Source organism: Aulonocara sp. 'chitande type north' Nkhata Bay, linkage group LG9 (genome assembly GCF_057382095.1).
Source record: "Aulonocara sp. 'chitande type north' Nkhata Bay isolate Kocher_YH1m ecotype deep benthic linkage group LG9, A_spYH_male_GT1.1, whole genome shotgun sequence".
NCBI lineage: Eukaryota > Metazoa > Chordata > Actinopteri > Cichliformes > Cichlidae > Aulonocara > Aulonocara sp. 'chitande type north' Nkhata Bay.
The window spans coordinates 33,683,469-33,698,787 of NC_141352.1; the positions used below are offsets into that span (position 1 = coordinate 33,683,469).

The 15,319-nt window shown below is 43.7% G+C and overlaps 2 protein-coding genes across 2 annotated transcripts; one reads left to right on the forward strand and one right to left on the reverse strand.

Annotated features, from left to right (window-relative positions):
- The first annotated feature begins 5,394 nt into the window (after positions 1-5,394).
- Positions 5,395-6,618, forward strand: LOC147322638 (kinesin-like protein KIF1B). The gene is made up of 5 exons (XM_086307145.1): positions 5,395-5,619; positions 5,718-5,851; positions 5,953-6,014; positions 6,109-6,254; positions 6,433-6,618. The coding sequence occupies exons 1-5, from the start codon at positions 5,596-5,598 to the stop codon at positions 6,616-6,618; spliced, it is 552 nt and encodes a 183-aa protein (XP_086163271.1). The 5' UTR covers positions 5,395-5,595.
- Positions 6,619-10,403: 3,785 nt separating this feature from the next.
- On the reverse strand, positions 10,404-15,057 carry LOC147322639 (uncharacterized). The gene is made up of 5 exons (XM_086307208.1): positions 14,902-15,057; positions 13,609-13,615; positions 13,416-13,519; positions 11,847-12,443; positions 10,404-11,495 (listed from the first exon to the last, which is right to left on the reverse strand). Exons 1-5 carry the CDS (start codon positions 14,941-14,943, stop codon positions 10,818-10,820), a joined length of 1,428 nt encoding a protein of 475 aa, XP_086163334.1. The 5' UTR covers positions 14,944-15,057; the 3' UTR covers positions 10,404-10,817.
- Between the last annotated feature and the right edge of the window lie 262 nt (positions 15,058-15,319).

Consider the following 15,319-nt stretch of genomic DNA (forward strand, 5'->3'; position numbering starts at 1 on the left):
GCCTGTCTTTGGGTCTGACCAACACCGTTTCCTGTGTGTCATTCCCCCCTCGCCTTCCCCCCATCCGTCCTGTCTGCACTGACCTCTCCAATAAAGACAAAAGGCCTCATTTTCTGAAACTCTTCCTATCCCATCACCCTGCGAAGAATCACTTCACCATGTTGATTAATAAGGACGGTGGGAATGGTTTGAAGTCTCGTCACAGAAAATGTGCCAAAGGCAAAGAATCTGAGCTTGAAATAAAATGAAATGAAAGATCAGCCCCACACAGGGGTTAAATTCAGATGGAAACTCTTATCACACAAAGAGAACAAGCGAATAAATATATCTGAGTGTGGCCCCTCGACTGTCACAGTGTAGCTGACATTTGATCTTATCATGTGTTAAAGCTATTTTAATTACTGAAGAGAACCAGTGTCAAACTCAGCCCAAGTATGGTTGTACGTTAATCCTTAAAGCAACAACGTTTTTAAAGTTGCAGCGTCATTTTTACACCACACCTAAAATCCCACTAATCGTCCGGGCTCTTCACCCTATGACCACACGCTGGGGTATCTAACACCACATGACCCAAATGGAAACTATGTCAGCTGAAAGAAACCCATCGAAATGTGCAACACTTAAAACTTTGCCTGATTGGAGCATGGCTTCAAATACAGCCCTGAAAACAGACAGGCGGTCGTTGGCATTTCGCCCTCGTTCCTGAGAGACTACATCGATGTATCAGTCAACAAATGAACTACTGTGGCGTCACAGCTGGGGCCTTCTCTGTGTCGTTTATAACACAGAGAAGGACCCAGCTGTGACGCTGAAGTGGTATCTTTAAATTAGCTGTAGGTGTGAATGCTTGTCTGTCTCTCTGTTAGCTTTGCAACAGACTGGTGATATTCAGAGTGCACCATATGTCTGGTATTATTTCCCTTCCAAATTAGTGCTTCCTCTTAGTTGCTGGTCTAAATTTGTTTCCTTTCATGTTCAGGCCGTGTTAGTGTTGTCTCTGTGTGTAGCAGGTTTTGTCTCCATGTTTGTTTCACTGTCTGCCTGTCTGTCTCTGTATTCTGTACTTCTGATAGACGTCTAATTTTGCCAGTCCCTCTTTTTGTGCGCCTTGTACCTTGTCACTCTCTGTGACCGCGTCTCACTTTGCCAGTTCCCATGTATTTAGTCAGTTAATGGTGGTCTGAGTAACCCTCACCACTTTGTTCTCCAGTGTCTTTGTTCCTGTTCATCCTACATATTTTCCCCCATTTGTTATTTATTTCTGCTGTTTGCTATTTATATTTTATTCCTGCACAGTTTGCTTGAAGCACTCATATTTTGTCTATTCTATTCATGTGGCTCTTATCTTTCTATTTCCTTGCTTCCTTTTCTGTTTACTTTGCTTCTTGCCCGTGTTTCGTCCTTTTGCGGTGTCTGTGTTTTTTTAATCCTATGGTCTCTTTTAAGTTTGTTTGTCTCTTTACTTCTTCAAACTGAATTCAAAGTGGAGCAAATGCTATATAACATTCTCATAGTCTCATTCACACTAACGTTGGTTCTGTATCTTGTAACCAAAGGAAGCTTCAGCATGCAGACTGGAGCCAGCGATCAAAACACGTGCTTCCTATTTTATTTTGTTGGTTATGTTGAGTTTTGCTGTAACTGTCTCGTTACTCCTGATTTGTCCCTGCCGTCTCCTCTTCCCTAATGACCGTCCTGTGTGTTTATTGTTTAATCTTCTCCTTTCGTCACCCAGCTTCACTGGTCATGTTTCCTAGTGTTATCCCCCAGTATAGGTTTCTGAGTTTCTCAGTTCCCTGTCAGATATTTCATATCATTCTCTCCGTCCAAAATAAACAGGCTGCCTTTAGTTTATCCTTGCCAGCCTGTGAGTCTGCATTTGGGTCTTCTTTTTTCATAACAAATGATCATACTCCCCGCAGATTGTGATAGTGACACCTCCAGGCCATGCTGCAACTCTCTGGAGCTTTCCGCTCTTCAGGAACTCTCTCTGCAGGAGGGGGAGATACAGGAGAGGTGGAGGAAGATCTCAGCCTGGGCGTCTATTGTCTTATGTAGTCTGGAAGATGAGTGGATGGTGGGGTGGGTGCAGTTTTCTCTGTGGTGGGGTTGGGTGGACTGTCCCGGGCTCTGTGGGGCCGGGAGGCGCTGCTGCACTGGGCCCCGGTCTGGATGGGCCTGGGCCCCCTTTCCCTGGCGGGGCGCGGAGTATGGGGGTGTCACCAGGGTGCAGAGGAGGCTACCCCCCCTCTGTCCCCTTCTGGCTGCCTCTGCCTCAATTTTATCCCACAACTTAGACATTCACATTACTCACACTCTCATTACACATACATATAGGATCTTGGGGGTGGGCACAATACATGGATACATGGATACACGATACATGTACACCCCACCCCTGGTGTCGTTGCCCACCTCTCAATTTTAAATACACGTAGACATTGAGGGCTATCAGGAGGGACTATGCGCTTACCTGCTGCTCTCTGGCAGGTAGCTCCATGCCCTCCTGGGTTTTAAATGCACCTTAGAACACACATGCATCAACACTACAATGAGCGGGTTGAGGGAGGTTTGGAGTCTTCTCTCACCCCCATTCTCTGCGGCCTGCTGGAGCGGGGGGGCTAGGAGGAGGAGTTGGCCGTCCGACTGCGGTCTGGAGTGTGGGGCCTCCCTGCTGCTGCGGAGTTGGGGTGGTCTGCCTCTCCCCACCGCAGGGAAAAGGGTAACACCACCTGGGTCTGGGTGCAGTTCCCCCTCCAGGGGCAAGGGTACCTAGACCCGGTTTGTAGAGTACGCTTGGGGAGTGTGATCGTGTGTACAGCGTCTCTTTATGTCTGTCTCCACGTTGGTTGAGTGTGGAGTAAGTACATATGAGAGCATGAGGGTGGGAATGGATGTTTGTGTCTGTGTGTGCCTGTATGTCTGTGTCTATATGTCAGGTTGGGTATCAGGCGCCACCTCTCTGGGGACATCTCAGGCCCTCCAAGGTTTGGAGGCCTATCTCCCCCTACCACCACTTCCCCTGCCAGTGGCGGACTCCCTCAGACATCGGTGCGTTGGTGGTTCTTTGTGTCCGGGGATGCGCGTCCAGGTACACACCGGTTCACTCCTTGGCGGCCGCTTATCGGGGCCTGGAGCCTGGGGCTCGCTCGGGCCACTTCGGAGGTGGGGGTGCCCCCGGCCTCTCGGCCTGGGGCTCGGTCACTCAGGCACGGCTGGCTGCCGGCGGAGCTCACGGGCGCGTCACTGCAACTCCCCCTGGCTTCTGCTCCGCGGCTGCTGAGTGAGCCCTCATCTGGGACTCTCCTCAGCTCTTTCTGGGACAGTGGCGCGGCTGCCCCTCTGTTGGTCTTCCTTGGTCTGTTGTGTTCTGGGGGCCTCTGGATGTCTGGAGTTTTGATCTCCTCCATACCTGCTTCATGCCCTGGAGGACGGGGCTGTGGCCCCCCCACACCCTCTAGCAGATCATTACATGAAGGAACCTTTTTAAAAAACAAGCGCGTCCATGCTCACAGGTGCTCACACACACAAACTTCACCCTTTTTGGCTCCTACCTCAAAGCACACTGTGTTCTGTTGATCTTATGTGCTGCACAATAATGTTTAATATTTAGTATTTACTGTCATATTCCCATATATCATTGTGATGTTGTTTATTCTATTACTCTTGTTCTCTTCTGCTTGTTTTCTTTTTTCTTTCTCAACAGGTGATCCAGGTGATTAATAGATGCATTTTTTTTCTTTTTTTTTTCTATGGCTTTGTGTCCAGATATCAGCGCTCACCTGGCTGGTACCAAGAAGGTTCAGCAAGTGCTCCCCAGACCTGGAGTCCTGGACAGATTCTTCCCAGACCAGCCTCAAGCTGTGCAGCAGATCCGAGCGACATTGGCTGACCTCTACACTCTAGACATGGTGAGAAAAAGGGCACGGTTTGTTCATTGTTTGGAAAATTTGGCATTAGATAATCCTCACCTGGGTGTTGCTGTTCAGTGTAAGCAATATCATTTGCATTTTATTCCTCTGATTTATTTCTCTGTGGCGTTTATGAACTCGTATTTCTTAGGCTGGCTTTTAAGGAAGGAGAAAAGGTATGTATCAGTTGGCTGGGAAGAAAGATGGAGGTGGAAAGGATGTGCAAGCTATGGGACAAAGTTGCTGAGACTAGGTTAAAAAGAGGTGAGGATCAGTGAGCAGGAGTGTGGCTTTGTGCTGAAAAGAGCACAACAGATTGTTTGGAGAGAAGGTGAAGGAAAGTCAGCTGAAGCAAGACAGTTTGTGGAGTTTGTGTTGGACTGTATGTTATGCTGGGAGCCTGGGGATTAGTGCACTTTGATTCCAAGTTAATACTAACTAGTGTTTCTCACTGGTTTTTGGGTGGTGGAGTAAAAGGGATTGGTTGGTGGCTGTTTCTAATGTTAGCCTTTTCTTGGTTTTCTTACAGGCAGGGTAAAGACATGGTGATGAATGAGTGTGTGGGCCGTCTGCTGAGGACCAAGAGCTCAGGACAGTCAGACGGGGGTGTCGCAGCAGGAGTCACCGTGCTCGACAACCCTCTGCTGTCCTGAGATGTCAGACTCCTGCCTGCACATACAAACCACACTGAAGTCAAAGTTCCACCTGCACCTCCACCTGTTCTTGCAACAGCATGAAAACTGACAGAGGTGAGACAGAAGAAAAGTTCTTGTCTATTTTTTTTTTTTTTTTTTACTAAGTTAAGGAATTAAGTTAAGAAGAGTGATTAAATAAATAGTTTCTTGCATTTTTGATTTAATGATTGTGTTTAGGATTATTTCAGAAACATGTTTAGAGGATCTTTGTATGCCTGTATTTACTTTAAAAGAAGGGAAGCACTTCTTCATCCTACAGAAAAGGTGACACATTACAGATGAGTTCATAAAAAGTGTCTCTGTCACTCTTTCAAGGCTCTGTCACTTTTTCTTTTTTACTGGAACAGCATGGTAAAGTAGGCCTAGGCTGCCATCTTGTGGCAGTGTGTTGTTACTACAACATATGAAATTGTGTTTCTATTGGAAATATAATTCAGCGCCACTGAGCCGCTCTCTCAGTTACAAACTGAACCTGTTTTGTAGACGTATAAATCACTAAACACAGTGAAGCTTTTGGTTTTGTAAAAGTGTTTCTTATTCTAAATGCATGTTGATTTTTATCAGGGTGAAGAGCAGTTAGCAGTGCATTCATGGACATCTTTAAACTATTAATTGAAGAATCTTTGGTGATGATGGCATGAACTAGAAGCGTGAGCTCCAGGTGAGACTGCACAGAAGAACAAGTGTCCTTAAACTGCATCAACTGATGACGTCTTACAATTTTATTCCACTGTGTGTTTTTATCATTGAATGTTTCTGTCTTTGTGTACATGTAACGCAGACACTAAAGCTGAGCCAGAACTTCATGCTGAAGAGAAGGATTCTTTTAAAATGCATGGGGGAGCAAGCGAGTCAGATACCAAGGGCACAAAGATGAAGCAGGTCTGATCGGAAACCGTTTATTTCCAGGCCAGGGAGCACAAATAAAAACACCCTTAAAAGGTTCCCTCCTGCTCAACCGCGTCACTCCCTACGGAGAGAAGATCTACATGACCTTATCTGCGTATCTGGAGGTCAGCCGCTGCTCCGCCGTGTTGTACCTGTTTGTACGTGTTTTTAAGTCTCTTGATGTCATCGTGTCTAACACACACCCTTTATCTCCTCTCTGCAGCTGGACCATTGCATCCAGCCTGCCATTATCACCAAAGACATCTGCACGGTCTTTTACTCCCGAGACGCCAAGATTTCCCCACCCCGTTCTCTCAAGAACCTCTTTGGGACTGGATACTCCAAAACTCCTGACTGGTAAATCTGGGCTGCTGCACTGTGGCCATCTCTGTTTCACAATCAAAGATATCTGCCCTGTTACAAAGTTTCCTTGTTCAAAACTTCTGTGTTCATTATAGCAACCGAGTGACTGGGATCTACGAGCTGAGCTTGTGTAAGATGTCTGACACTGGAAGCCCAGGTGAGCGGCCATGAAACATGTTTAAAGAACGGCAGCTGTTTTATCATAATTCTGTGGAGAGCTTCATCCTAATGAGGGCTCATGTCCTGAGCAGGGATGCAGAGGAGGAGGAGGAAGGTGCTGGACACATCAGTGGCTTATGTGCGTGGAGAGGAGAACCTGGCCGGCTGGAGGCCCAGAGGAGATAGCCTCATCCTAGAGCACCAGTGGGAGCTGGAGAAGATGGAGCAGCTGCAGGAGGTGGGGCCTTAAAAGATTCATAAAGAAATAAATCTGTTTAATATCGTAGAGGGAAAAATGACTTTTCAACTCAAAGACCAAAGTGCTATTCTAAAAAGTTTTTTCTTAGAGTACAGACTTTACATGACTAACGTCCCCTCTTCTCCCCACCTCACATTCGCCCCCATCTTTCGTCCAGGTGGAAAAGACCCGTCACCTTCTGGGAGAGGCGGCTCCCGTGGGAACAGCTCCCACCACCAAGTCCCTGAGTGAGTCTCTGTCCCCCAGCGTGAGCTCCGGCACTCTGTCCACGTCCACCTCCGTCTCCTCGCAGATCTCCAGCACCACCTTTGAAAGCGTGAGAAGGAGCTGGCCACCAAGGTGAGAAAAACGTGGGCTTAGTGGGCGTTCTTGTTGCTGCCTTCTTCCTTCTCTGCTCGGAGCTGATCGGTCTTGTTCCTGTTGTGTTGTAGTGCCTGCGCCTTCTGACACACACCTTCAATACTGAATACAAGCAGCTGGTGAACAGCATCAGTGACTGCAAGGTGAGAAATAATACAAAGAAATAAAAAAATAGCCTTTCTGTGTCACATCAGGGAGTTCCTATATTGACGTCTACCTCATCCTGCTGTTGTTTCACTTCAGCTTTCTCTCATCTCACCGATCGGACGTGATCCATCCGTGACGAGCTTCAGCAGTGCCACCCTCACCCCTTCCTCTACCTGCCCCTCTCTCTCGGACTCGCGCTGTGGCTCCATGGGCCAGAAGTAAACATATTTTTAGGAACATTGACCTCGATCTGCAAACGGTTATTGACAGGTTATCTATTTGATTCTAACTTGGTGTGATTTGTGTTAAAGGACCCCTGAGAACAGCTCACGTGCCTCCAGTCCCTCCTGCTCAGACTGTGAAAACTTCCCGATGGTTCCCACTCTGGAGACCTCCTACCTTGCGCGGGCTGCAAAGAACGAGTTCCTGAACTTGGTGCCTGATATTGAAGAAATGCGACCAGGGTGAGTAATGCCATATTAACCCAAATACTGTCACTATGACATGTGTCTCACAGACCAAATGTAAGTCGACACTCATGTTCTCTAGTTCAAGCAGAAATGATGTGGATCGATTCAAATTCCTGAGCCTGGATGATTTCAGCTGGAAACAAACCAACTCTGCTTCTTCTTCAGATAATTCAATTCAATTCAATTTTATTTATATAGCGCCAAATCACAACAAAAGTCGCCTCAAGGCGCTTCATAGATACAGAGAAAAACCCAACAATCATATGACCCCCTATGAGCAAGCACTTTGGCGACAGTGGGAAGGAAAAACTCCCCTTTAACAGGAAGAAACCTCCAGCAGAACCAGGCTCAGGGAGGGGCGGGGCCATCTGCTGCGACCGGTTGGGGTGAGAGAAGGAAGACAGGATAAAGACATGCTGTGGAAGAGAGACAGAGGTTAATAACAGATATGATTCAATGCAGAGACGTCTATTAACTCATACTGAGTGAGAAAGGAGACTGGAAAGGAAAAACTCAATGCATCATGGGAATCCCCGGCAGGCTACATCTATTGCAGCATAACTAAGGGAGGATTCAGGGTCACCTGGTCCAGCCCTATATATATACTTTACCAAAGAGGAAAGTTTTAAGCCTAATCTTGAAATCTTGTCTTCTGAATCCAAACTGGAAGCTGGTTCCACAGAAGAGGGGCCTGAAAACTGAATGTGTTCACTGACCGGTGTTGCCAGCTTTGGTGGCTCGTCTCCCGCTCGAAGAGGACCAAAAAGAGAACAATACAGTGTTCAGCTGCCTGGCTGTGCTCTACACACACAGCCCTGCTCTGGTACAGTAAAAACCACATTTACATTTGTTTACATTTCCAATGTAGAGGATGAGTTTAGATCACTGTGGTCCAAGCTTGTCGTCAGTTATAGAAACTGGATGTTGCACAGGAAAGTGTGTTTCCTTACATTTATTTTGTGTTGACAGAAGTCTTTGATTCATATTGATTATTAAAGCGGGCTTTAACCTGTGGAGAAACACGTGTGCTCTTGCTCCTTCAAACGGTTTTCTTCAGAGATTTCTCACTGTTTGTACACATGCTGAGTGGCTAGTTTTGAAAACACTTACTTTACCTTTACTACTCTGCTCAGAAATGCAACCTGTGACCTTACACAGCCCAAAAACTTATCCTAAAACATAAATTAACAAGGACAGAAGCTTTTTACAAATGCTTCAACAGTGTAATTCTAACAAGGTATGCAATACATCTAATGTCAGTTCAGAGGTATGAAGTGATGACACTTTGACATCACTGAATAAAAGCAGTCTTGTCATAATAAGCTTTGCTGTGGACAGTTGGCGCGTTCATGTTAAACTTTTTCTTACAAATAAAAAAGGTAATCAGATGTTAAGTTTGTTCAGTTTTAGTTGTTCTCATCGTGTTGCTCCTCAGATCTCCCGTTGTCCCTGAGCCTGACTAAAGCCCGGCAGCTTGTTTTCAGGGCATGGCAATACAGATATGAGCTAAATGTGACACAGCAAAGAAAAATCAGAATCAAGAAACCCTGAGCTGACTTTCATGGCTGCAGACGTGACATTAAGAGCCTCACAGATCAAAAAAGTATGGGATTTAAACTGCTTCTAGACCTGCACACGTCTGTTTCCAGGGCAGGATATCCATATGGAAAAGATATATATAAATCTTATAAAGTTTGTATCTGTCTTGTGTGAAACTTGTATGAAAAGCATATAAGTGTGAAAACAGATATAAGATCTAGGGATTGAAGAGTAACGCAATTTCTATTCTCCGTATGTCCTGTACATGTGGCAGAATCGACAAATAAAGTTGACTTTGACTTTGACTTTGAAAAAAAAAGATCCCTTGAAAAATTATATAATGAAACTTGTATGTTTTGGATACTTACTAAAACAATGTATGAAAGTAATGCGAAAGTGGCCACTTTCATGAGTAAATCATGTAAGCCTTATATGATTTACTCATGAAAGTGGCCACTTTCATGCCCAGTAATCAGTAATTACAAGTTTTTACTATTTCTTTTCCGTATGGGTATCCATTCCAGTGCAGCAGAAGGAGCGGTCAGTGTGGACCTCGGTGCTGTACAGGACCTCCTGGAGCTGCTTGTCTCCTGGCATCTGGGCTTTCACTCGTATCTGAAGGACAAAATAGGAAAATCAAGTTGCTCTCACTGTCACCTGATTTCCACAGACTGCCATCTGACCACATCCCTGCAGTTGGATCCCACCGCCGTACCTCTAGGATGGGTCTTCTTGGTGTCAACCCAAACCACCCTCTCCTTCAGCTCTGAGCTGAATATATACACATGATTGCTTCTTAAAAAACAAACAAAAACAAAAAAACGTCCCCACACGGAGTGAGACTCAGTCTTGGATGCCCAGATCAGCCAGTGTGGTGTCCAAGAAAGGGAAGGGTTGGTTTGCCAAGTTGGGCTGTACCTCGATGGGCAGTGTCACCAACATGGGGATATCCTGCTCCAGTCTGACGCGCAACATCTTGTTGTGGGACCCCGGGAGCTTCCTGTCTGCCGATCCGCCTCTCCGTCGGCCTGCTCCACAGTCGCCGCCTCCTCCAGAGAGCGTTTTGTGTCGTCTGCTGCCAGCTTGACTTGCTGATCTTTATCTCAGGAGGCAGTGGGTTTTTACCCTCTCCCCCTTTGATCCTGTGCGTTATCGTTTAAAACTCGCTATCTGCATCTTTTGGCTCCAGCACGTCTTTATTGTTAGAGTTGTTGCTTGCTGTGTTCTTCTGCAGGGTGCTGATGATTCATTGTTCTGCTTCTTCTGATGGTAAACGCCTCTGGAAAGCCTGAATATGTGAGCGCGTCTGATTCATACAGAGTTCTGCTCTGCCCCCCCGGACTGATATATGCAGCCAGTGTGAATGTGTGTTATGTATCAATCACATGTTAGGTTCATTAGACTGACACAAGGGTGATGCACAGATGTTGGTGTTTTTAGGGCCAAGTGTGAAAGTGGAAGAAAGACAATTTGCAGGTTTCTTTTGAAATGTTAAAAGAATGTTGGAAATTTGATCAGAATACAGTAAAAATGAGAGAAACAGATATTTTTCTCAGATCATTGTGTTAAATTGTCATAATCGCCATGTTCTCTTTAAGACTATCAGCTCTACTCTAAACAACCCTGAAAGCCTCTGCTGACACATGTCATCAGTTCCTTTCTTTCTTTGTAAACAAGGTCGAGTCTGTCAGGTCAGCAATAGAACTTCCTACAGATGACCCATCAGTGTTTATTCCATGACTGTAAACATGTTTCCATTTGTCACTTCAGTCTTTACTCTGAAATACAGGAAATGACATCATGGCTCAAAATCTTTGTCGTTCAAACAATTCTTTATTTAACAATATTTTAACTTTATTTAACAAAATACATTCAATAAAAACTTAAACAACAGAAAACTGATTTTTAATCCAACCACTGAAAAAAAAAGGTAACGACTGAACACAAACAGAAGAACAATTTATAAAGATTAACATGGAACTACAGGAAGTTTGATTCACAGCCTCATTTGAACTTTAACTTAAACTTAAGGAGAGCCGACCTGAACTCTGTGGAGCCTGATCTCCAGGGTTTTAAGTTGGACTCTGAAACCAGAGGATGTTTCTCTCTCTTCAGATTCACTCTGATCCTGTGATGGGAACGATTTCAGCCCTGCGTGATCGCGCTGATGTTTGCACAGAGCAGATGATGAAGTGAATGTTTTGGCACAGTGGTAACAGTGAAACAGTTTATTAGTAACGTGGGATCGTTTGTGTGCAGAGTATGAACTGAGATTACTGAAGCTCTTGTCACACTGCTCACAGCTGTAGTTTCCTTCCATGTGTGTACGTTCATGCTCGTTACGACTACCTGAATGTGAGAAGCTTTTGTCACAGTGTCTGCACTTGTATGGTTTCGCTCCTGTGTGGACTCGTTTGTGTGTTTTAAGCTGACCTGCAGTGGTGAAGGATGACCCACACTGATCACAGAGGTGCTTCTTGACCCCACTGTGAAAGAGTTCATGTTGTTTTAACTCAGCTGATGTGGGGAAGCTTCTCCCACATTCTTTGCAGTATTTCAGTTTGTCTCCAGTGTGTTTACGTTGATGTATTTTTAGGATGGCTTGGTGACTGAAAGTTTTTCCACAGATGTCACAACGAAAGTCTTTCCCACCACCACAGCGATGACAGGGTTGAGAAGTGGATCCATCTGTGTCGCTCTGCTTCTAAACAAAGACACAAAGACAGTGTAAGTCAGTCCTTCAACACTTTTATCCTGAAAGTCGCCTGAAATAAAGAGCATCTCTGCAGACGTCCAATTACATTTTACTGTTTCGATTAACACACTCAGTTTACTGGGCTACAATAACTACAATACTACCACCATAATACTACAGCAATACTTATTTAATATTACAGTAACATCTGACTTACACTTAAATGAAATGAAAACCTGAATAATGGCTCAGAGCTACTCTTCGGTGCAGTAGAAGTGCTAACATGCTAACACAATTTAATGAGCAGACTTGTTCCAAACAGTCAGACTGAACTTACAAGAATAAAATAAAAATACAAACCTCACAGTAACTGCACTTGTAGAGTCTCTTTCTGGTGTGGATCTGTTGGTGTTCTCTCAGGTACTGTGGAGTTTTAAAAGTCTTCTCACACAGGTCACATTGATAAGGTCTCTCCTCAGTGTGGGTAAACATGTGGCGTTGTAAGTGTGCGTCTGTTGTAAAGTATTTACCACACTGATCACACCAGTACACATCTTCTCCGGAGTGAATGCGTACGTGTATATTTCGGTACCCTAGCCGGCTGAAGGTTTTTCCACAGATGTCACAGCTGTATGCCTTAACTCCAGAGTGGGTAACTAGATGACTCTGTAAGTTGCTACTTTGAGTAAAAGCTTTGCCACACTGATCACAGCTGTAAGCTTTAACTCCACTGTGGACGACTTGGTGTCTTTTCAGGGAATTCTTCCAGGAAAACGACTTTCCACACAAGTCACAGCTGAACGGTCTCTCTCCAGTGTGGATGAGCTGATGTTGTTTTAGTTTAAACTTCCAGGTAAAATCCTTCCCACACTCGTCACAGGTGTTTTTTTTCTCTCTCTTGCTTCTGTGAGGTTTGTCGGCCTCCTGAGAGCGCTGACTTCTCGGTCCACGTTGGTCCTGCAGTGACAGAGATACAGAGTCAGTGAGTGAAATGCAGTCATTAAACAAACTGAAGCTTCAAACTCCCTCCATTAACACTAGTTTTAAACCTGAAGGTGGAGTGTGGCACCAAACACCACCAGAACCTGAACGACTGCAGGTGCTGATAAGTTGCGGTCGCGGTATTTCAACATCTAGTTAGCAATACAGAAGACGAGCGAGAATAAATGGAGTAATATTTTTTATGTGGCAGGTAATTTCAAATGCAGCGATTCTATCAGCCCAACAAACATCAGCAAACACACAAACTGTTTGTGTGCAGTTTGTCTCACAATGTGATGTAAAGACTGCAGTAAAATCCTCTGCAGGTTAGTGCAGGATAAGCAGGCAAGTTTACTGTAATGTGATGGATTTAAGTAAAGAACAGTGTGTGACTGGTGCACAGTGACTGTGGTGCTCATGTCAGAGTTAGATTACATCAAGTGTAGCAGAGATTAACTTAAACTTAAGATCATGATGCTGACATTCATTCACTGAGCTCCACCCACATACCAACAGTTTAGTGTATAATATAAAGACAGTGTACTGTCAGTGTAGAGAAAGGAAATCAGCCAGGACAACTCGTGAAACATCTGCTGACATCTGGTTGAATTCACAGAGAGCAGCAGGTCAGCTGATCACAGCCTGTACATTAAAAAAATCTACTGGAGCTCTCAATAGAAATGATTGTGAGCTGTGACCCTTTTCCCCACACTGAGCCACTACAGCTGATTTTAGGGTTGAATCCTGCTGAATCCCACTTTAACATCTTCCTGCTCATTTTGATGTTTAGAGGCAACGTCACCGTCTAAGATGTAGGCATTGTATACATTGTATACATTATTTCTACATTACATTAATATTGCACAAGGTTCATTTAGTTTAGCATAAAATATACATATCAGTACTTCAGCTTTTAATGGAGTATTTCTTAACACTAGTATCTGTCACCTTCTGTGTTGAGCTCATTGTTTTCTCTGCAGTGGCTGAGCTGAGTCCAAGTAGCTGAAATTTCCTCTGCTGCTCCGTCAGACTCTTCTCCTCCTCCTGATCAGCTGGGACACAAAACAGAACTTTGTTAAGCTCCACACTGCACTGAAGAGTCAAAGTGTCTCATATGTTCATCTGAGAACACACAGAACACATTTTAGCTTCCCTGGGTGGACAACTTGTTTGAAACAAACACAAAAGGTTTGAGCACCAATACCAAATTCAGCAGTATGACACACCAGTACCAGGAGAGCAATTCCTCTTTAAAATATGCCCTGGCCAAGAAAAAACCCGACAATATACGTGTGCCGTGAGAAATGATAGATAGATAGATAGATAGATAGATAGATAGATAAAATTTATTTCAAACATGCAAATATAATTGAAATAACAGAAAAAAATAAAAATAACAAAACTTAAAAATCATCAAGTTTTCATGTAAATATCTATGTCTACAGAATGTGTGTGCTCGAAAAGGAGTAGGATGAAGTTTTCTTGTTCCTACCCCCTTATTTCAAATTTCATTGCTTACAAATCCATATCCAGGATTCAACATTATTTGATCATATATTTAACTATGTACAAGTCTAACACATTGAACATACACAAATAAAACCATTTTCAGCACATAAACCAGAACAACAACAAACTACATTTTTTACATAAACTAATCACTCTGTTTATAACAGCCGCTTAATCTCTGAGTTTATTTTCTATCTATGTGACAAAACCCTTAATGAACACTTAAGGTTGGGTTACTCAGGCCTTGATTTATAAAAAATGAGGACACAATGAGACAACTCAGTCACTGAGAGGAAGATTTCCTATATTCATGCAATTTATTATTTTTGAACAATCCTGTGAATTTTTGTATTGATGTACTTGTCTTGATTTCATCTGTATATCCGAGTGGGTGTAGAAATCTGAGCCATCATCTGAGTAAGCCTCATCACAACTTTGCGCTGATAAAGGCAGCTGTGTTTTAGCCTGGAACACATTTATTTTTACATTTCTCATAAATGTATTTCATTATAGCACTTTTACCGCCAACATGTTGGGTCTTTTGGAGCCGGAAGTGACCTTATATGGAAGAAGGGTGGCGCTAGCTAGCTTAGTTAGCAAGCTGCATTCATAAGCTGTGCAGGTGCCACAGAGATGCTAAGTAGCCTTAATAACAGGCTAATAAAACAACAGAAACTCTGATTACAATGAGCTCATTTAAAAGCTTTCTTCTAATAAATTCTTTTCTTCTCTGTGTTTCACAACCTTTTGCTGATATCTTTCTGTAAATTAGTTTAAAGCAGCTTGAGTCAATTTAGTCAGATTTTTTTTTCCAACTTGTTCACAAAAACTTGAGAAGAGACACCGAGGAGAGCAACAGAAAGCCTCATTCAGGAGCTAAACTCAAGATTAACTAGACTCGGATTAATATTAGCTCGGTGCTTACCTTTAAATCAGTCTTGACAATAATCGGAGGGAAAAACGCCATAAAGCGGGAACTCGGCTTCTTCTTCTTCTGCTCTTGTATTTTTTGGCGGTTAAAGCTTTAAGGCGCATTACCGCCACCTGCTGGACTGGACTTTTCATGTCCCAAACATTATCAATTGGGCACAAATTTGTTGGAGTTTCTGTTAATAAAAAAGATGGAATTCAAGGATCTTGTTATTTGGTTTGTTTGTTTTCACCATTTACTCTACAATTTTCTGCCAGTGTATAGCAAACCCCACAGCTCAAATCAATGAAGAATTTAGTATTTTTTTTTTTTTTTAACTCTTTATTTTGTACTTTTTCCTTTGTATTACAAAGAATTTAGTATTTTTAACATATTGCTTAAACTGGAACCAGCAGCTATATAGGCCTAATTT

What these genes read in the sequence shown, in the direction of transcription:
- LOC147322639 (XM_086307208.1), bottom strand. Translation starts at nt 14,943, where the DNA reads ATGGCGTTTTTCCCTCCGATTATTGTCAAGACTGATTTAAAG. An exon ending in CAATGAGCTCAACACAGAAG is followed by an intron (nt 12,444 to 13,415) that starts GTGACAGATACT and finishes CTGTCACTGCAG; the next exon opens with GACCAACGTGGACCGAGAAG. An exon ending in ACAAGTGCAGTTACTGTGAG is followed by an intron (nt 11,496 to 11,846) that starts GTTTGTATTTTT and finishes GTCTTTGTTTAG; the next exon opens with AAGCAGAGCGACACAGATGG.
- LOC147322638 (XM_086307145.1), top strand. Translation starts at nt 5,596, where the DNA reads ATGACCTTATCTGCGTATCTGGAG. An exon ending in GTCTGACACTGGAAGCCCAG is followed by an intron (nt 6,015 to 6,108) that starts GTGAGCGGCCAT and finishes TGTCCTGAGCAG; the next exon opens with GGATGCAGAGGAGGAGGAGG. An exon ending in AGATGGAGCAGCTGCAGGAG is followed by an intron (nt 6,255 to 6,432) that starts GTGGGGCCTTAA and finishes TCTTTCGTCCAG; the next exon opens with GTGGAAAAGACCCGTCACCT.